This window comes from Rhodamnia argentea, chromosome 3 (genome assembly GCF_020921035.1).
Source record: "Rhodamnia argentea isolate NSW1041297 chromosome 3, ASM2092103v1, whole genome shotgun sequence".
Taxonomy (NCBI): domain Eukaryota; kingdom Viridiplantae; phylum Streptophyta; class Magnoliopsida; order Myrtales; family Myrtaceae; genus Rhodamnia; species Rhodamnia argentea.
In genome coordinates, this window is record NC_063152.1 from 5354761 (window position 1) to 5369011 (window position 14251).

Below are 14251 nucleotides of genomic sequence, written 5' to 3' on the forward strand. Positions count from 1 at the left end.
TCCTCCTTTTTTTATCTCGTGAAATTATAGCCTTTCTCCTCTCATTTGCAATTTTCAAGGATTGGCATGTAGTGCCCTGAATTAGGTACATAAGAGAGATGTTTTGAGGGCCCATAATCAACGGCTCAAGCTTCATATGGGTTACAAATTCGGAGTTCCATCAACGTTGAACCGGTCGATTGCGATAGTAAGCTCGTCATCAAGGAAACTCCAATCATGGTGATGCATGTCTCATCTCTCGAAAGGCATCAGTTCCGATTCCGCAAGATCGATTTTCTCGGACGTATCTCCAACAAAATCCGATTGTAGTAGAAATTGTTTTGGGGAGTAGGCTGACAAAGGGGCATTTTCGACTCTCGGATGAGGTTGCTCGAGGACAAAGGAGCATTCTTCTTGACCACCTTGTGCTCGTAAAGGAATGGTACTATCTTTGCCTTCACATCCAGAATACTGGGAGAAAACATCTCTATCTACCCTTCAAATGGCATTCATTCCCATCATCAGAACTATTCAAATGTAATGAATGTAATGATCACATTTAAGATGTGTAATGAGTTGAATATTTCAAAAACACGATATAAACTGTAAACAAGTTTGAGGGATAGAAAAATCTTACCAACCGAACTTGCCGATTTTTTTTTTTGTGATTTTAGGTATACCAACCATCCAAAGAAATGCGCATGAGACAAGTGAGGATAACACACTAAAAATCAAAAGATTGGGTTTGGAACCTAAGGCCAAGTCTCCCACGATATAGATATAGTAGATTCACCCTCAAGAATATCCACCCAAGAGGGGTAAAAATGCCAATCGGGATCATGAGCGGAAACGAATACGTAAGTCTCAAGTGCCATCAAACACATGATTCTTTCACACCATTTTTCTATCTAAGGTAAACCTATAGGTGGTCGCAGTCGGGGTTTAACCGCAGTTGTGTGCAATGTGTCGTGATCATCACAATGCAATATGATGCAAAGCAATTTGTATCAAAACACCTATCTCGACCTAAAAAAAAGAGATTCCAATTTTAGATTAATGGATTACCGGATTAATTAATTAGATTAATTAACCTAGTTCGAGCTCTCCCAAGCTCTACAAAATCGCAACTTAATTTCAATTTCATGCAAGGGTTTATATTGAAGTCACCATTAATAATTTTTGGTAGATTGATTAGGAACCAGATATTTTGAATCTAGGGACTTGGTTACATTAATTTTCAATTAATGCCATTTCGATACCATTTTCATGAAGAATGTCCGATTTGACAATATTGATGGATTTTGATATGAAGTTCAAAGGTGCAGTTGAAAGAAGCAATTTTTTTTTTTTGAATTTTTTCAAAATTTTCAGATTAAATAACAAACTATCCAGAATATTCGAGATAAGATAGTCAAATTTTCGATTTGTTTTCCAACATCTGAAACTCGGCGGATCACGGTGAACGGGGACGACTTGCGGAAGAGGCCGGCTTGGTGGATACTCATAGGTCTGATAGAAATCCCTGCAATAATTAAACGAATCTGCACATCCAAGACAAAAGCCCACTCATGACAAGGATTTACAAAGCTACAAATCAATGGAAAGTGGACCCTTCAGTATGATTGTTCATGAAGACTCAAACAACCATTCAACAACGTGGACTCCTTTTGATATATAGATTCGATTGGTCTGATGTCCCACCAATTGGTGAGATCCAGATTGAAGATCAACAACTACTGTTGAGAGAGTTCATGGAATCTCCTTTTATTTGATCTCCATATTTCTTCGGGTATCACTTGCGAGCCGCACTACGGTGACTAGAACAATATGAATTAGTACCAGACCAAAGGACAACAACCTATTATAATGCACCAAGGCCCGACGGAATCTGCTTTGCAACCCTCATCGATGGGATCGACGAGTCTTCTTGATCGGACCATCAAGTAACCAAGGCTAATGAAAGAATGGCAACGCTGTCAAGGGTGACAAGACCAATGGTAGTCAAAGGACAGTAGCCTTCATCGACGTTCACAAGAAAGACTGCTTGGCGACGCTTTGCGGCTCCTCCGATTGGTAGCACGTCGCATGATGTCTCGGTTTTCGTTAACGACAATGAAAGTGATATTCGTTGTCGGGCTTGCTTGTCGATAGCGCAATAGGCGATGCTTGGCCTCAGACAGGTGAAGATGTTTAGAGTCAGAGAGAAATAACGCCAGAGTGTTTATGATGGCTCAACCCAAACTAGGGTTGTATAACATGTATTTATATGAGTGACTAATTACAATAAGGGTATAAATAAACACAATTACAGAAATACCCCAATATACATATAATTACACGATAATACTCCCCCTCAATCCGAAGTAGGTGTAACAACCGAGAGATTGGATCTCAATAGCGCATGACGCAGACTAGGTAACCCCTTTGTAAATATGTCAGCCAGCTGATCCGCAATAGGCACGTAGCGAACACGTAGATCACCGGAAGCAACCCGTTCTCGAACCCACTCTCTGTGTCCCAGCCTAACTCTACTTCCGACGAGATTCCTCCTACATCAGATTCACAAATCCTTTCTACATCTCTAGCTAGCTCCTCTACTTCTGTATCTTCTCTTCCCACTCATCCTATGCAAACTCGTGCTAAATCTGGAATATCTAAACCCAGAAAAATTTTTAATCTCTCTAATTCTTTTCATGAAGAGACACCGACTTGCTATTCTAAGGCCATTCTTGACTCACGTTGGAAAGCAGCCATGGCAGATGAATTTAATGCCTTGGTCACTAATCACACGTGGGATCTTGTACCACCCAACCCTTCTAAAAACTTAGTCGGTTGTAAATGGGTTTTTAAGATTAAGGAAAAATCCGATGGAACTATCGAACGCTTCAAAGCTCGTCTAGTTGCACAAGGACACTGAGTGAAGCTGTATCCTAAGTAAACATAGCGAAAGTCAATATAGAAAATCCGTGCTCATTTGCATTTAAAAATCTCAAAATAAGAAGAGGACTTAGCTTCGATTGGAGTTGGTTGAACTCTTGTTTTACTTCGCTTTTTTGCCGCAAGAGCTAAAATCGAGAGATCTCTTCCTCTTCCTCTTCTGGGCATCAGAGATTGTATTGCTTTCTGGTGAGTAGGAAAAAGGGGAGAAGGAAGAAAAATCAGCGCGTATGATTGAACCGGAATTGAAACCAGAGAAAGTAAAGAGGGACTTAGCTTTTGCTATCGAATCTCCTCCGGATGAGTTATCGTCTTCTCCCGAAAATTGCTCCGGGATCCTCCTTTTCCACCGTGTGTTCCACTTCTTCTTGGCTTTTGCCATCGATTGTGAACGAATGGAGGCCCCCACTTTCTTTTCATTTGACCTTGTTCCCCCATTTCATCTTTTCAGCCAATCCCGCTATTTTTCTGCAATGTTCTTTTCTTTTCACGTAGCTCTCTCTTCTTTTGCTGCCGAAGAATTCAAGTGGAGGTGTTCAACGAAGAGAGAGAATTTGGTGTCCCTTTCCCTCTCGGTTAGAATCCCACGCATCTAAAGCAGGACGATCGGTTTTGCCCGTAACAAGAGGACTCGTCAGCCATCATCCTTTTTTTTTTTTTTCACAAAACTGACGACTTTCATTTGTCCATTCACCAACGGTCCGATAAATATGCGAATGCAATGCAAGCAAAAGTTGAACTAATGCGTACCAAAAATGATTTAATTATTTTTGGTAGGGATTAAGATTAGTCCCTAATTTTTATGCAAATATATAAATGCTAAAAATAAAAGATAGTCAAAATTTCGATGTCAATAGCTGCCTTTTTTTGAGTGGAGGCTCGTAAAGGTTTCGCTCAAAGGCAAAATTGAACCCTAAATTTTGACAATATAAATGATGAATGTTCTTTTTTACGGGAGTTTTAATCCCATTTTTTATGCAATGAAATGATGCATGATATGCAAGATCGCAAATAACATGTGCCAACATTTCTCTTTTTTCCATGTTAGAGAAATCTGTACATGAATAGCATACAAGAATACCTATTTTACCGGATACCTCATAAGCTGATGATTGTTTCCTTAATCTCCAAGCTTCCTGCAGATGCAAGGTTCTTAAGGTACTAAGCCCAACTATTATCGGGGACTTCTCCCCGATGCGAGACGGCACAAGATATGTGTAAAATTGAAAAGTGTTTCGAGATCACAAGAGCTACGTCGTTGTGAATCGAAAGGACCAACAACACAAGGGGATCTCGAGGTACCGGGGTCTTATCCATTATCAGAGGTTTTCCTCTAATGCGGGACAACGCAAGATATATGTAAAATTTGAAAAATATGTTTTTCGAGCTCACAAGAGCTATGTCATTGTGAGTCGAAAAAAAGATAATCAAGATCACAAGAACGTACCTCGTTGTGACTTGATAAAAAGACCAAGATCACGAGTGCATATGTCATCATGATTTGGCAAAAGGGGGCCAAGACCATAAGAGCTATGTCGTTATGATTTGGTTAAAATGAGCCAACACCACAAGAGCTACGTTATTGTGACTCCGTATGGGATCAAAATCACGAGTGCTTATGTCATCATGATATGATAAGGGTCAATGTTGACACCTAAATTTTGACTACCTTTTTAGGATATCAAATTTTGCATATAAAATTGAAGAATGACACATAGTTCGCATTTAGATCAATTTAATTTCTGCATGCATCTCATTTATATTTTAATTTGATCGGTGGTGGTGGATACAGTTCACGTGAACTTCATTGACAAGTTACTAAGCCCAAAGTGAGAGAAAATTTAATCATGCCCATGCACGTTACGAGTGCCGAAATTCATATGGGAAATTGGTCCAATGATAAACCTTAGTTGAAATTCATTGAACTTATTCACTGCAAAAGGAAGATTTCGGGAGGAAAGTGTATAATTGAAAAAAAAATTGTTTAGTCAGCATGAGGGTTATAAGTTGATTTTTCTTTGAGCAATCGAGGTTCGTGCTCGTGATTGGTGGTGACCATGAACAAAACAAGAAAGAAATCAAAGAAGGACAGGTGCATTCGCGGCTCAAAGGAAGCAAGTGGAGATCAGAGGAGTCAACGTGGGAAAGAAAAGAAGACAAAAAGCAAGGATATCACCAGATTTCGCTTCGACAGATGAGCATAATATATTTTGGGAAGGACAGCAGTGAAAAAGATATTTATACGTGTCCATGGGCGTGGATCAAGAAAAGAACAAGAGAAAAATCAATCAAGATTTATCTCGAGGAATGAAATGGCGCGTGAATGAGTTGGAAATGGTCTGACATGGGAAGGCTCAATCGGTCAAGAAAGGATATTCCCTTGAAGTAAAGGGAAAGTCAATGTCAATGAAGAGAGATCCATGATCAACGGGCAAAAAGGGAAATCAATTTTTTCCACGAGTGAGTCCCACCCTTGCGCACAAACGGAGGTCTTGTTCTACACGGAAAACGAGGGGGGGGGCGGCGCGGGGGCGGAGGAGTGGGGCTGTGGGGGTTGGCGTGGGGGTGGGGCTGACAGGGGAAAATTTTAAAAAAAATCATGTGGAGTCTAGACGAAAAAGAGCTTTCACCAAAAACTTGATCTCATCGACGTCCTCCGGCCCGGTCCTGATGACTCCATCTCTTCGTCCCGACGGTTTTGCAACATCCCTCCGCTCAGTCCCAACGACCTTCAACAGCCGGCGTCCTTCGACCAGCCTCGATTTTTTTTGCAGCGCCCTTGGGACTCAGCTCCCCCTGCGGTTTTGCTCAAATCCTCGCCGCTGCCTCTACCATTTATAACGAGCCCGCATCGGTCTCAACACTATCGCCGCATCAGCCTTGACATCACTGTTTTCTCGTCTGAAGCCCTCTAAAGGTTTAGTAAATCCCCAGTGGAGTCGCCGGTCAGCCGCGATACTCTCGAGGTTCGTATGCTCTCAAGGGTTAATGGGTCGTCCTCGTCCGGCTGTCTATGGATTTCGGACGCGGGCTCTTCCCAAAGTCCATTACCCAAATCGCAACGGAGGAGGAATTCAAAATAAGGTCGACCTTTTAGTATGATTTAGTGACATGTGTTACGTGTGCATGCCTCGGAGTCACTATCAATAATTTCTTGAAGGGTATGATTGGAAAATTCTATCGAATAGTCGGGAGTCTTTATTCGATTCTACGAAAACCAGAAAAATGGGATCGGGGACTTAGTTACGCCAATTATCGTAATTGACGCCTTTTCGGTATCTAAATTGAATGAATTTTTTAATCTTGGGATTTCATGCGGATGAGTATGGAGTACGAATCCTAAATTTAGGAATGCATGCGGATGGGAGTGACTATCCTGTCAACCCGCAATCAACAGAATAAAGCGCGCATGTCAAAAAACATAAACTTTATGTCATTGTCAAACGCGTTTCTTATCTCATATTTGTTCAAAGAATATAAATAGCAATATCCATTTTTTTTTTGCCAGAAACAGAGTCCGGAAAAAGAATAATCCGTCATTCAAGCCGTCGCAAGAATGGGGTTTAGAAAATCGACAAATTTTGTTCGATTTCAGTCAGGAGTGGGTGGGACCGATCCTCCGCACCACAAGTGGTCATAGATATTTGCTTTCGAATTTGTTTAATTAATTAAGTGAAAATACAAACTACACATCCGTCGTAAAAGTTACGCGAGACTTTTCGACGAGAGAGTCGTGGCGTGCGTGTGCGTGGAAATTGTAGAATGGAAAAAAGAACTTATGTCGGACGGCAATTCCAATATTATTGTTTCCCTTTTGGGACTTACTTGGTCATATTGGCAAAATCATCACTACTTCAAGAAATAGTCCGTGAAAAATCCTGATTATAAAAAGAGCAAAAAACATTATTGTTTCCTTTTAACTCTTTGCAGATCTAAGCTTTAGCAGATAATACAATCGTGAATCCAACCATGAAGTCTTGCTTCGCCTTCTCCGTCTCTCTTTCCTTCCTCCTCCTCATTCTTCTCAGCGTTTATCCTCAACGTTCTGAATCAGCACCTTTGTATCTATGGCATTACTGCCCAAACGCCACCCTCTTCGCTATCAATTCCACCTACCAATCCAACCTCAACGCCCTCCTCTCTTCCCTCTCCTCCTCCGCCGCTGCTGCCGCCGCCACCAACAACGCCGGCGGCTTCGCCAATGCCACTGCCGGCCAAAACCCTCCTGACAAGGCCTACGGGCTCTTCCTCTGCCGCGGCGACGTCAGTGCCACCACGTGCAGCGACTGCGTCACCACCGGAAAGAAGGATATCCTCCAGAGATGCCCCAACCAGCGAGTCTCTGCGATCTGGTACGAGGAGTGCCTGTTGAGGTACTCGAACCAGTCCATCTTCTCGGTCGTGGAAGAAGTGCCTGCTTTATTACTGAGGAACATCACCGGGAACATCACTGACCCGGCCAAGTTGGTGCAAGTTTTCGGAAACACCATCAAAGACGTCGCCTGGAGGGCGTCGGGAAAGACATTCGCAATTGCGACGGCCGATGTTACCACGCTTGAGAGGCTGTACACGATGGCACAGTGCACGCCGGACTTGACGCCGTGGGACTGTAACACGTGCCTCCGGTCGGTGATTCCGCTTCTTCCCGAGGGGCACGTAGGAGGGATGATGTGTACTCCGAGCTGCATCGTGAGGTTCGCGTTGCACCTCTTTTATAACGCCTCCGTCGTGCCCGGCCCGCTTCCTCCTCCGGTTACATCAGCTGAACTGGCCCCAGTTCCTCCTCCTCATGAAGGTATATGGGAAATGTAATTATAATTTTATTTTGTCAAACATTTAATGAGGACTTTCATCCGGTCAACACACTATAAGTGTCTAAAGCTCGACCGATATAAAAGAATTTAATGGTGATACGCACAACATAACTAGATATTGAAAAACATTTGACCGTGTTGTTTTTTTTTTTTTTTTGTTGGAATTTGACTGTGTTGTTGAAAAGTTAATTATGTCCAATTTTCTCGGATTTTTTCATGGTAATACCCTAGGTAGCACCGACACTGACACATAATACGATACGACGTGCCTACATGGTGATATTTTTTTCAAAATAAAAAATTCTAACACGTCGGGACATGTTGTATACTAAATTAATATTTTTAAGAAAATATCAGTTATGAGTTTCTTCTTCTTCTTTTTCTTCTTCTTCTTCTTATGTTAGGGATTCGAGATTAGATTTTTTTGGGACTGGCTAGGTATATTCATTTTGAGATTTCTAGGCATATGATTTAGGTATATATATTTTTCATAGATTTACATTTTGACTCCTAATTTATTGAAAATGCTTAAAATTCACTCATACATGTTGAAATGACCTACTGGGATCTTCAACTCACGTGTCACTAGCGTTTCCGGAGGATTAACCACATATCGATCACATGTCCGGGAGTGTTGGACGAATGTCGATATCCAACATGACACGAAGGCCTTTGGAGAATGTGGTCCTTCCTAGGTAGTACCCACTTATTGGAAACTAAAAGATGAAAACATGTGATATGACACAAAAATTCACTTGGTAATACAAGGTCGGATTCACTTCCTAGTTTGGACACAAAAATAGGGAAAGAAGAAGCAGTAATGAAAATAAACTCGGGATCCACCACTTTGAATTTTTGTCCGAGGATTAAGAGCAATTATGTCTCTTTAGTGAAAATCGGATGGATTTAGTCATTCACATAGGGATGGAAATAACGACACCGTTTTATAAATTACCTTTGAAGCATTTACGACTTTTACTTTTCACAATTTTCCGCCATGAGTCACAGTTTGCTAAATTGAAATACCGCATGGAAACTAAATTAACCTCATTATACCGTGGCATTTCTCAAGATGAGAAGCAAACAAATAAATCAAAATTCAGGCTTCAATTCACGTAATGGTACGTGTGCAGGAAAAAGCAACAAATCAGCCGTGACAACCATCGCCATCATCGCTCCTGTTGGAGGTGTCATGGCACTTCTCCTTCTCACTTGTGGTTTGCTTCGAAGAAAAGGAGAGGAGACGTATGAAGTCGTCAATTATAAAAGCGGTAAATTGACTATTTTGCCCTTATTTTTCGTAAAATACTTCATGTCATATAATTGGAGCATATCATGAAACTTCTTTATTGTTCGTAAGGACTCAATTGTAGATGCTACCCTTAAAATTATACTAAAAGCCAACGTACATTTTATATCATTGACAATTAATTGAATAACCAATATCAATTTTTGTTAGTAATATACGAAATGGCATTGCTAGTTGAGCGGTCACCGTTAATAACGATGGTATGTGAGCCACTAGTTGGACTGCTAGCATAAGACCAGTGGTGATATGTGGGTTACTTGTTGCCTCTTTTTATATTACATCTTGTGGCCTACATGTCACCGTTACTTGCAATAGTAGCGGTTGACTATTAGTTAAGGATTTCTCTATACGAAACAAAAATAATGAGCTTCGGGATATGCACGGGTACATATTACTGTTTCCTTATATGTACCTCAAAAAAGTCGTGTCGTTATTATAGAATCCTAAAATGTTGCTGTCATGATTTTCCATCAAATATATTTGCGAGAAAATCTTACTTACGTTGGTAGAAATATTTAAGAACTTTGTAGAAATGTCAAATCTATGGAAAAAGGATCACATAACCCACTTGAGGAAGGACAATTTTGGAATAAAACAATGCAACTTTTACATTTTATTATACCAAATATAATTTCGACCAAAATTTAAAAATGAGCTAGTGAAACAAGCCAGTTCAGAAATGACCGATCTGGTTCTCAATGCTAGATTGGGAACCAACTCACCCTAGAACTAATCACCTCTGTATTCAATGACCCCCACCAATTAAAAAAAAAAAAAACTCAACAACGATCAAGAGTCAAAGACAAAATTCGATATTGGAAAGATCCAATTCTTCATTCTCTTTCAACCTTCAAAGCTATGTACAACCATATATAATGACATCAACAGAAGGAATAGTTTGGGAATGTAACTGCTCGTTTTTGGCCTTCTAGATGAAATAGTTGCAGCAATTCCACAAGAATTTCCCCAAACACCTATGAAGATCTCTCCCTTTCATAGCCTGCTGCCTAAGGACAATTCAAACTCCCAATCACCAGTATCGCTATCTGGAAAACAAAGCTTACATACACATGCGAATTGTATTAAATAAGTCCTACAGCGAATAATTGATCTTGTGGAGCATGGTTTGGAGCAATTAATATGTCCTAGTTGGTCTAAAATGTATTGGCGCTTTTGAGTAAATATGGGTCCAATTGGATAAATAGATGGACATAGACTTAGGCTCCCTCTTGACGATTTCTCCGGGTGAAGGTATTGGACTTCTGCTGCGTATTCCCAACAAATAGTATCGTAGTCGATATTTCCATGAAGGAATCCGGTAACCAATGCGGTGTGATTTGGTTTGGAGAAAGAAACTAGGGATGAAGTGGGCGTTGATGATTCAAGTTGAGATAAATGGATGCAGAATAATACTTGAATTTAGGAGGAGAAACCTAACACCGAGTTGACACGTGAGGAGGAGATTCTTAAGATGCACATATGAGTTAGTGTTAGAGAAGTTCCACATCAGATAATTAATGCGGTGGATAAAAGTTATTAAATCATAATTAGACCATAACTCATAGGCTTAGCCTTTTAAGTAAATGTGAGTCCAATTGAATATATTGATAGGCTCGGACTTAGGCTCCTTATTGATAATATTTTGGGTGAAGATAAAATATTAGACTTCTGCTACCCTTTCCCAACAAAGGGCACTCTTCCCGACTTGCTTCGTGAAACTACATCCAAAGAACAAATGGGAACTAATTTCAGTGCTTTCATGTCAAAAGAAACAGAGAGTTTGGCCAATGTTTGCAGACTATTTTTCAGTTCTTCTAAAAGTAGGCAGCTTAGGGAAGTTGATTTCTGATTAGAGAAAACCGTTTGATAACAAGACAACATTTTTCCTTCCGGAACAAAAATTCGTTTAGTAACGGTTGAAAATTTTCACTTCTAGAATATTATCAACACAAAATCTTCTACGAAAAATTATTATTGGTGGCCAAAAAATTTCTACTTAATTTGTAATATTTTAAATTTCTTTATAAAATAATTTGCATTATTTTTTTAAAGATAAAAAAATATTATTTATTTTTTACTCCGGTGGATGGAGACAATGACTCAATAGTGGCTAGCGGCGGTAGTGGTCGTGGCGGTGGCGGTGGGCCATGGTGGCCGGCGGTGGATGACGGTGGGTGGCGACGGTGAAGGCGTGGTTGGGAGAGAGAGGTGCTGAAAATGAAAAGAGGCCGAAGTAAGAGAGATATTGATAGTGTGAGATTTATACTTCTGAAAGAAAAGTAATTTTTTTTAACTTCTGAAATTAGTGCAAAAATAACTTCAAAGTAGAAATTTACTTTAGAAGTAGATATTTTATATTGCGTAAACAAATGGATTTCTGCTTTAGAAATTGCCTTACCAAACGGATTTTTCTTCTAAAGCACTTCTGGGACAGAAATTCATTTCGAGTATTGTTATCATGGGTGCCCTTATCTTTTATAGCCAACCGAAATATGAATCCAAATCTCAGTACATCAGGTGAAAACCAAATCAGCCCCATGTCATTCAACTCTTGTGCGTCTACTCCTGACAATTTTCAAGCTGAAGCATTGGTAAGAATGTCATTAGAAGCAGCAGTGCAAGAATCTCGGTCTTCCAAAGAAGGCTTGGTAGAATCTGCACCGCAATTAATAGACTTAACACTACCCTCAGCATGAAGAAGAGATGATGAGACAGTGCCTATTCTCATAACTTTGTTTACCATACTATTGATGATTTTGTTTCTTTTTCCTTCATGACCAAACGATTGCACTGGCAACCCTACAAATGCCACTAGGAGACCCTGTCGATGTAATTTGACGATCAAATTGAGTTTGTTTGGTCATGTAGGTGCAAACGAACTTACCACTGTGGAGTCCTTGCAATTTGAATTGGCTACAATACAAGCTGCGACGAATGATTTCTCTCATGAAAAAAAGTTGGGTGAAGGTGGATTTGGTGAAGTTTTCCAGGTACCTATTGCGTATGAGCTACAAATAATCCAGATTACGTATGAATTGAATTGAACATAATGCTGTTGAAGAAAAAGAAACATGCAACGCTTTTGTATGTTAGTTTATAAGAAGTTGTGATAAGGAACTAAACAACAAATTCAAAATGCTTCAGGGTAAACTTCCTAATGGGCAACAAATTGCGGTGAAGAGGCTATCTCAAAGCTCAAGACAGGGTGATGAAGAATTCAAGAACGAAGTTCTGTTAGTCGCGAAGCTTCAACATAGAAACCTTGTACGACTGCTCGGATTTTGCTTGGAGGGAGACGAAAAGCTACTTGCCTACGAGTTTGTGCCAAATAAAAGCCTTGATTACTTCTTATTTGGTAAGTTGCAGTTCGAGCATCTCATATGGAGAATATATAATTTGCTTGAAATCAAATGTTCCAGCTTTCACTAGCTGTCGAAACCTTGAAATTAAGAGGGTTTTGTTCTTTCAACTGCTTATAGTTATTTTTAAGCTACCTTTGATGAATGAGAGTAAATATAGTTTGGTATTGGGTGATGAATTTCGCTTGAGCTTATGAATATGCTAGCACATTTATATGACATTTGGTGCGACGATGCAGACCCTGAAAAAAGGAGACAACTAGATTGGCCATTACGTTATAAAATAGTATCTGGGATCGCTCGAGGAATGCTCTATCTACATGAAGATTCTCATCTCCGGATCATCCATCGCGACCTAAAATGCAGTAACATCTTGTTAGATAGTGAAATGAACGCAAAGATTTCGGATTTTGGCATGGCAAGGATTTTTGGGGTCGATCAAAATCAAGCTAACACAAGATAAAATCGTGGGGACATTGTAAGTCTTAGTTTTTGAATAGATGACTTTGTGATTGGATGCTGGGCATACTCATTCTATCTATTCATGGATGCTCTGAATCTAAATCTGCAATACACATGTGGCTAATGCTCATTTTTGCAGTGGTTACATGTCTCCAGAATACGCAATGCATGGAGAGTTCTCAGTGAAATCCGATGTTTATAGCTTCGGCATACTACTTCTAGAGATCATTTGCGGCAAGAGAAATAACTTCTACCACCAATTGAATGGGGGTGAATATCTTGCTAGTTATGTAAGTTTCACCATGCTACTGCGACAAATATTTACACCGCAATTTTCTGCAATTTCGCCAAGTGAAATTGAAAATGCTGTAGAACACTTGCTACTATTTTTCTGTCCCTAGGTCATGTATGGTCATTTTGCAAGATTCAGACGTCTTTGCATGATGAGTCGTTGAATTATTCTTGCAGGTGTGGAATCAATGGAGAGAAGGCACGCCCTTGCAAGTGTTGGACACAGCTATCGTGGATCCATTTTCAAGAGATGAAGTGCTTCGATGCCTGCACATCTGCTTGCTATGCATTCAGGAAGATCCGACTATTAGACCCACCATGGCCACCGTAGTTCTCATGCTCAGCAGCAATTCCGTTACTCCGCCATCGCCTCGACGTCCGGCCTTCTTCGTCCGAAGTAGATCACGGGGACTGAGCATCCCAATGGAAGAGCTTGAATCAGACCAAGCTGCCAGGAGGACTCTGCCTTCGTCGACCAATGGCATGTCGGTTACCGAACTGTACCCCCGGTAAAATGGTGGTTGTGACCGAAATCCTTCCTCATGGATGGTCTCGCAGCGAGATTGCTTGGCCTTCCACCGTGATATTTCGTGAACAATAAGCTAGAATCTACGTGTTTGGAGAAATACGACATAATCAATCTGAAGTACTGCTTAGCTGGTCCAGTACTGTGTACACTACACATTTCTTTACTATTGTAGCTAGTTGGGTTTAGGTGTAGTTCAAAAAAAGTCAATTGACATCCATATTATTTTGGCCAAAGTGCGTAAAAATATAAGAGGTAAAGCTTCACTACCAAAAAATTAGACATTCTTAGACAAATGTATTTTTTGGCTCCTATGTGGAGACTTCCTACCTCCATCTTTTTGAATTATTAGCTCTATTCGTAATACTGGGGATGCCCCTGAGCTATTGTACTTTATCTGCTCTATAATACTTACATCTTCAACAAAAAAAAAAAAAAATCTTACAAATTGTCACCTTGGTGGGATAAAAAACCTTTCAATTAAATCCGTTCAACTTGGCTAACGGAAGATGCTGACGTGGCTAACACATGAAGGACAAGACCAAAATGACGTCGGTTTGATCCAAATCTGATT

At 40.3% G+C, this 14251-nt stretch overlaps 2 protein-coding genes across 2 annotated transcripts; both read left to right on the forward strand.

Moving 5' to 3' along the window:
* The first annotated feature begins 6885 nt into the window (after positions 1–6885).
* LOC125314301 (cysteine-rich receptor-like protein kinase 25) lies at positions 6886–7728 on the forward strand. Its single transcript, XM_048276259.1, has one exon. The coding sequence runs from the start codon at positions 6886–6888 to the stop codon at positions 7726–7728; it is 843 nt and encodes a 280-aa protein (XP_048132216.1).
* Positions 7729–8850: 1122 nt separating this feature from the next.
* LOC115729674 (cysteine-rich receptor-like protein kinase 10) lies at positions 8851–13752 on the forward strand. The gene is given in 7 exon segments (XM_048276965.1): positions 8851–9001; positions 11908–12029; positions 12184–12394; positions 12638–12845; positions 12847–12876; positions 13000–13150; positions 13329–13752. Coding segments are annotated over 7 exon segments (1137 nt in total). The 5' UTR covers positions 8851–8922; the 3' UTR covers positions 13665–13752.
* The last annotated feature ends 499 nt before the right edge of the window (positions 13753–14251 follow it).

What these genes read in the sequence shown, in the direction of transcription:
- LOC125314301 (XM_048276259.1), top strand. Translation starts at nt 6,886, where the DNA reads ATGAAGTCTTGCTTCGCCTTCTCCGTCTCTCTTTCCTTCCTCCTCCTC.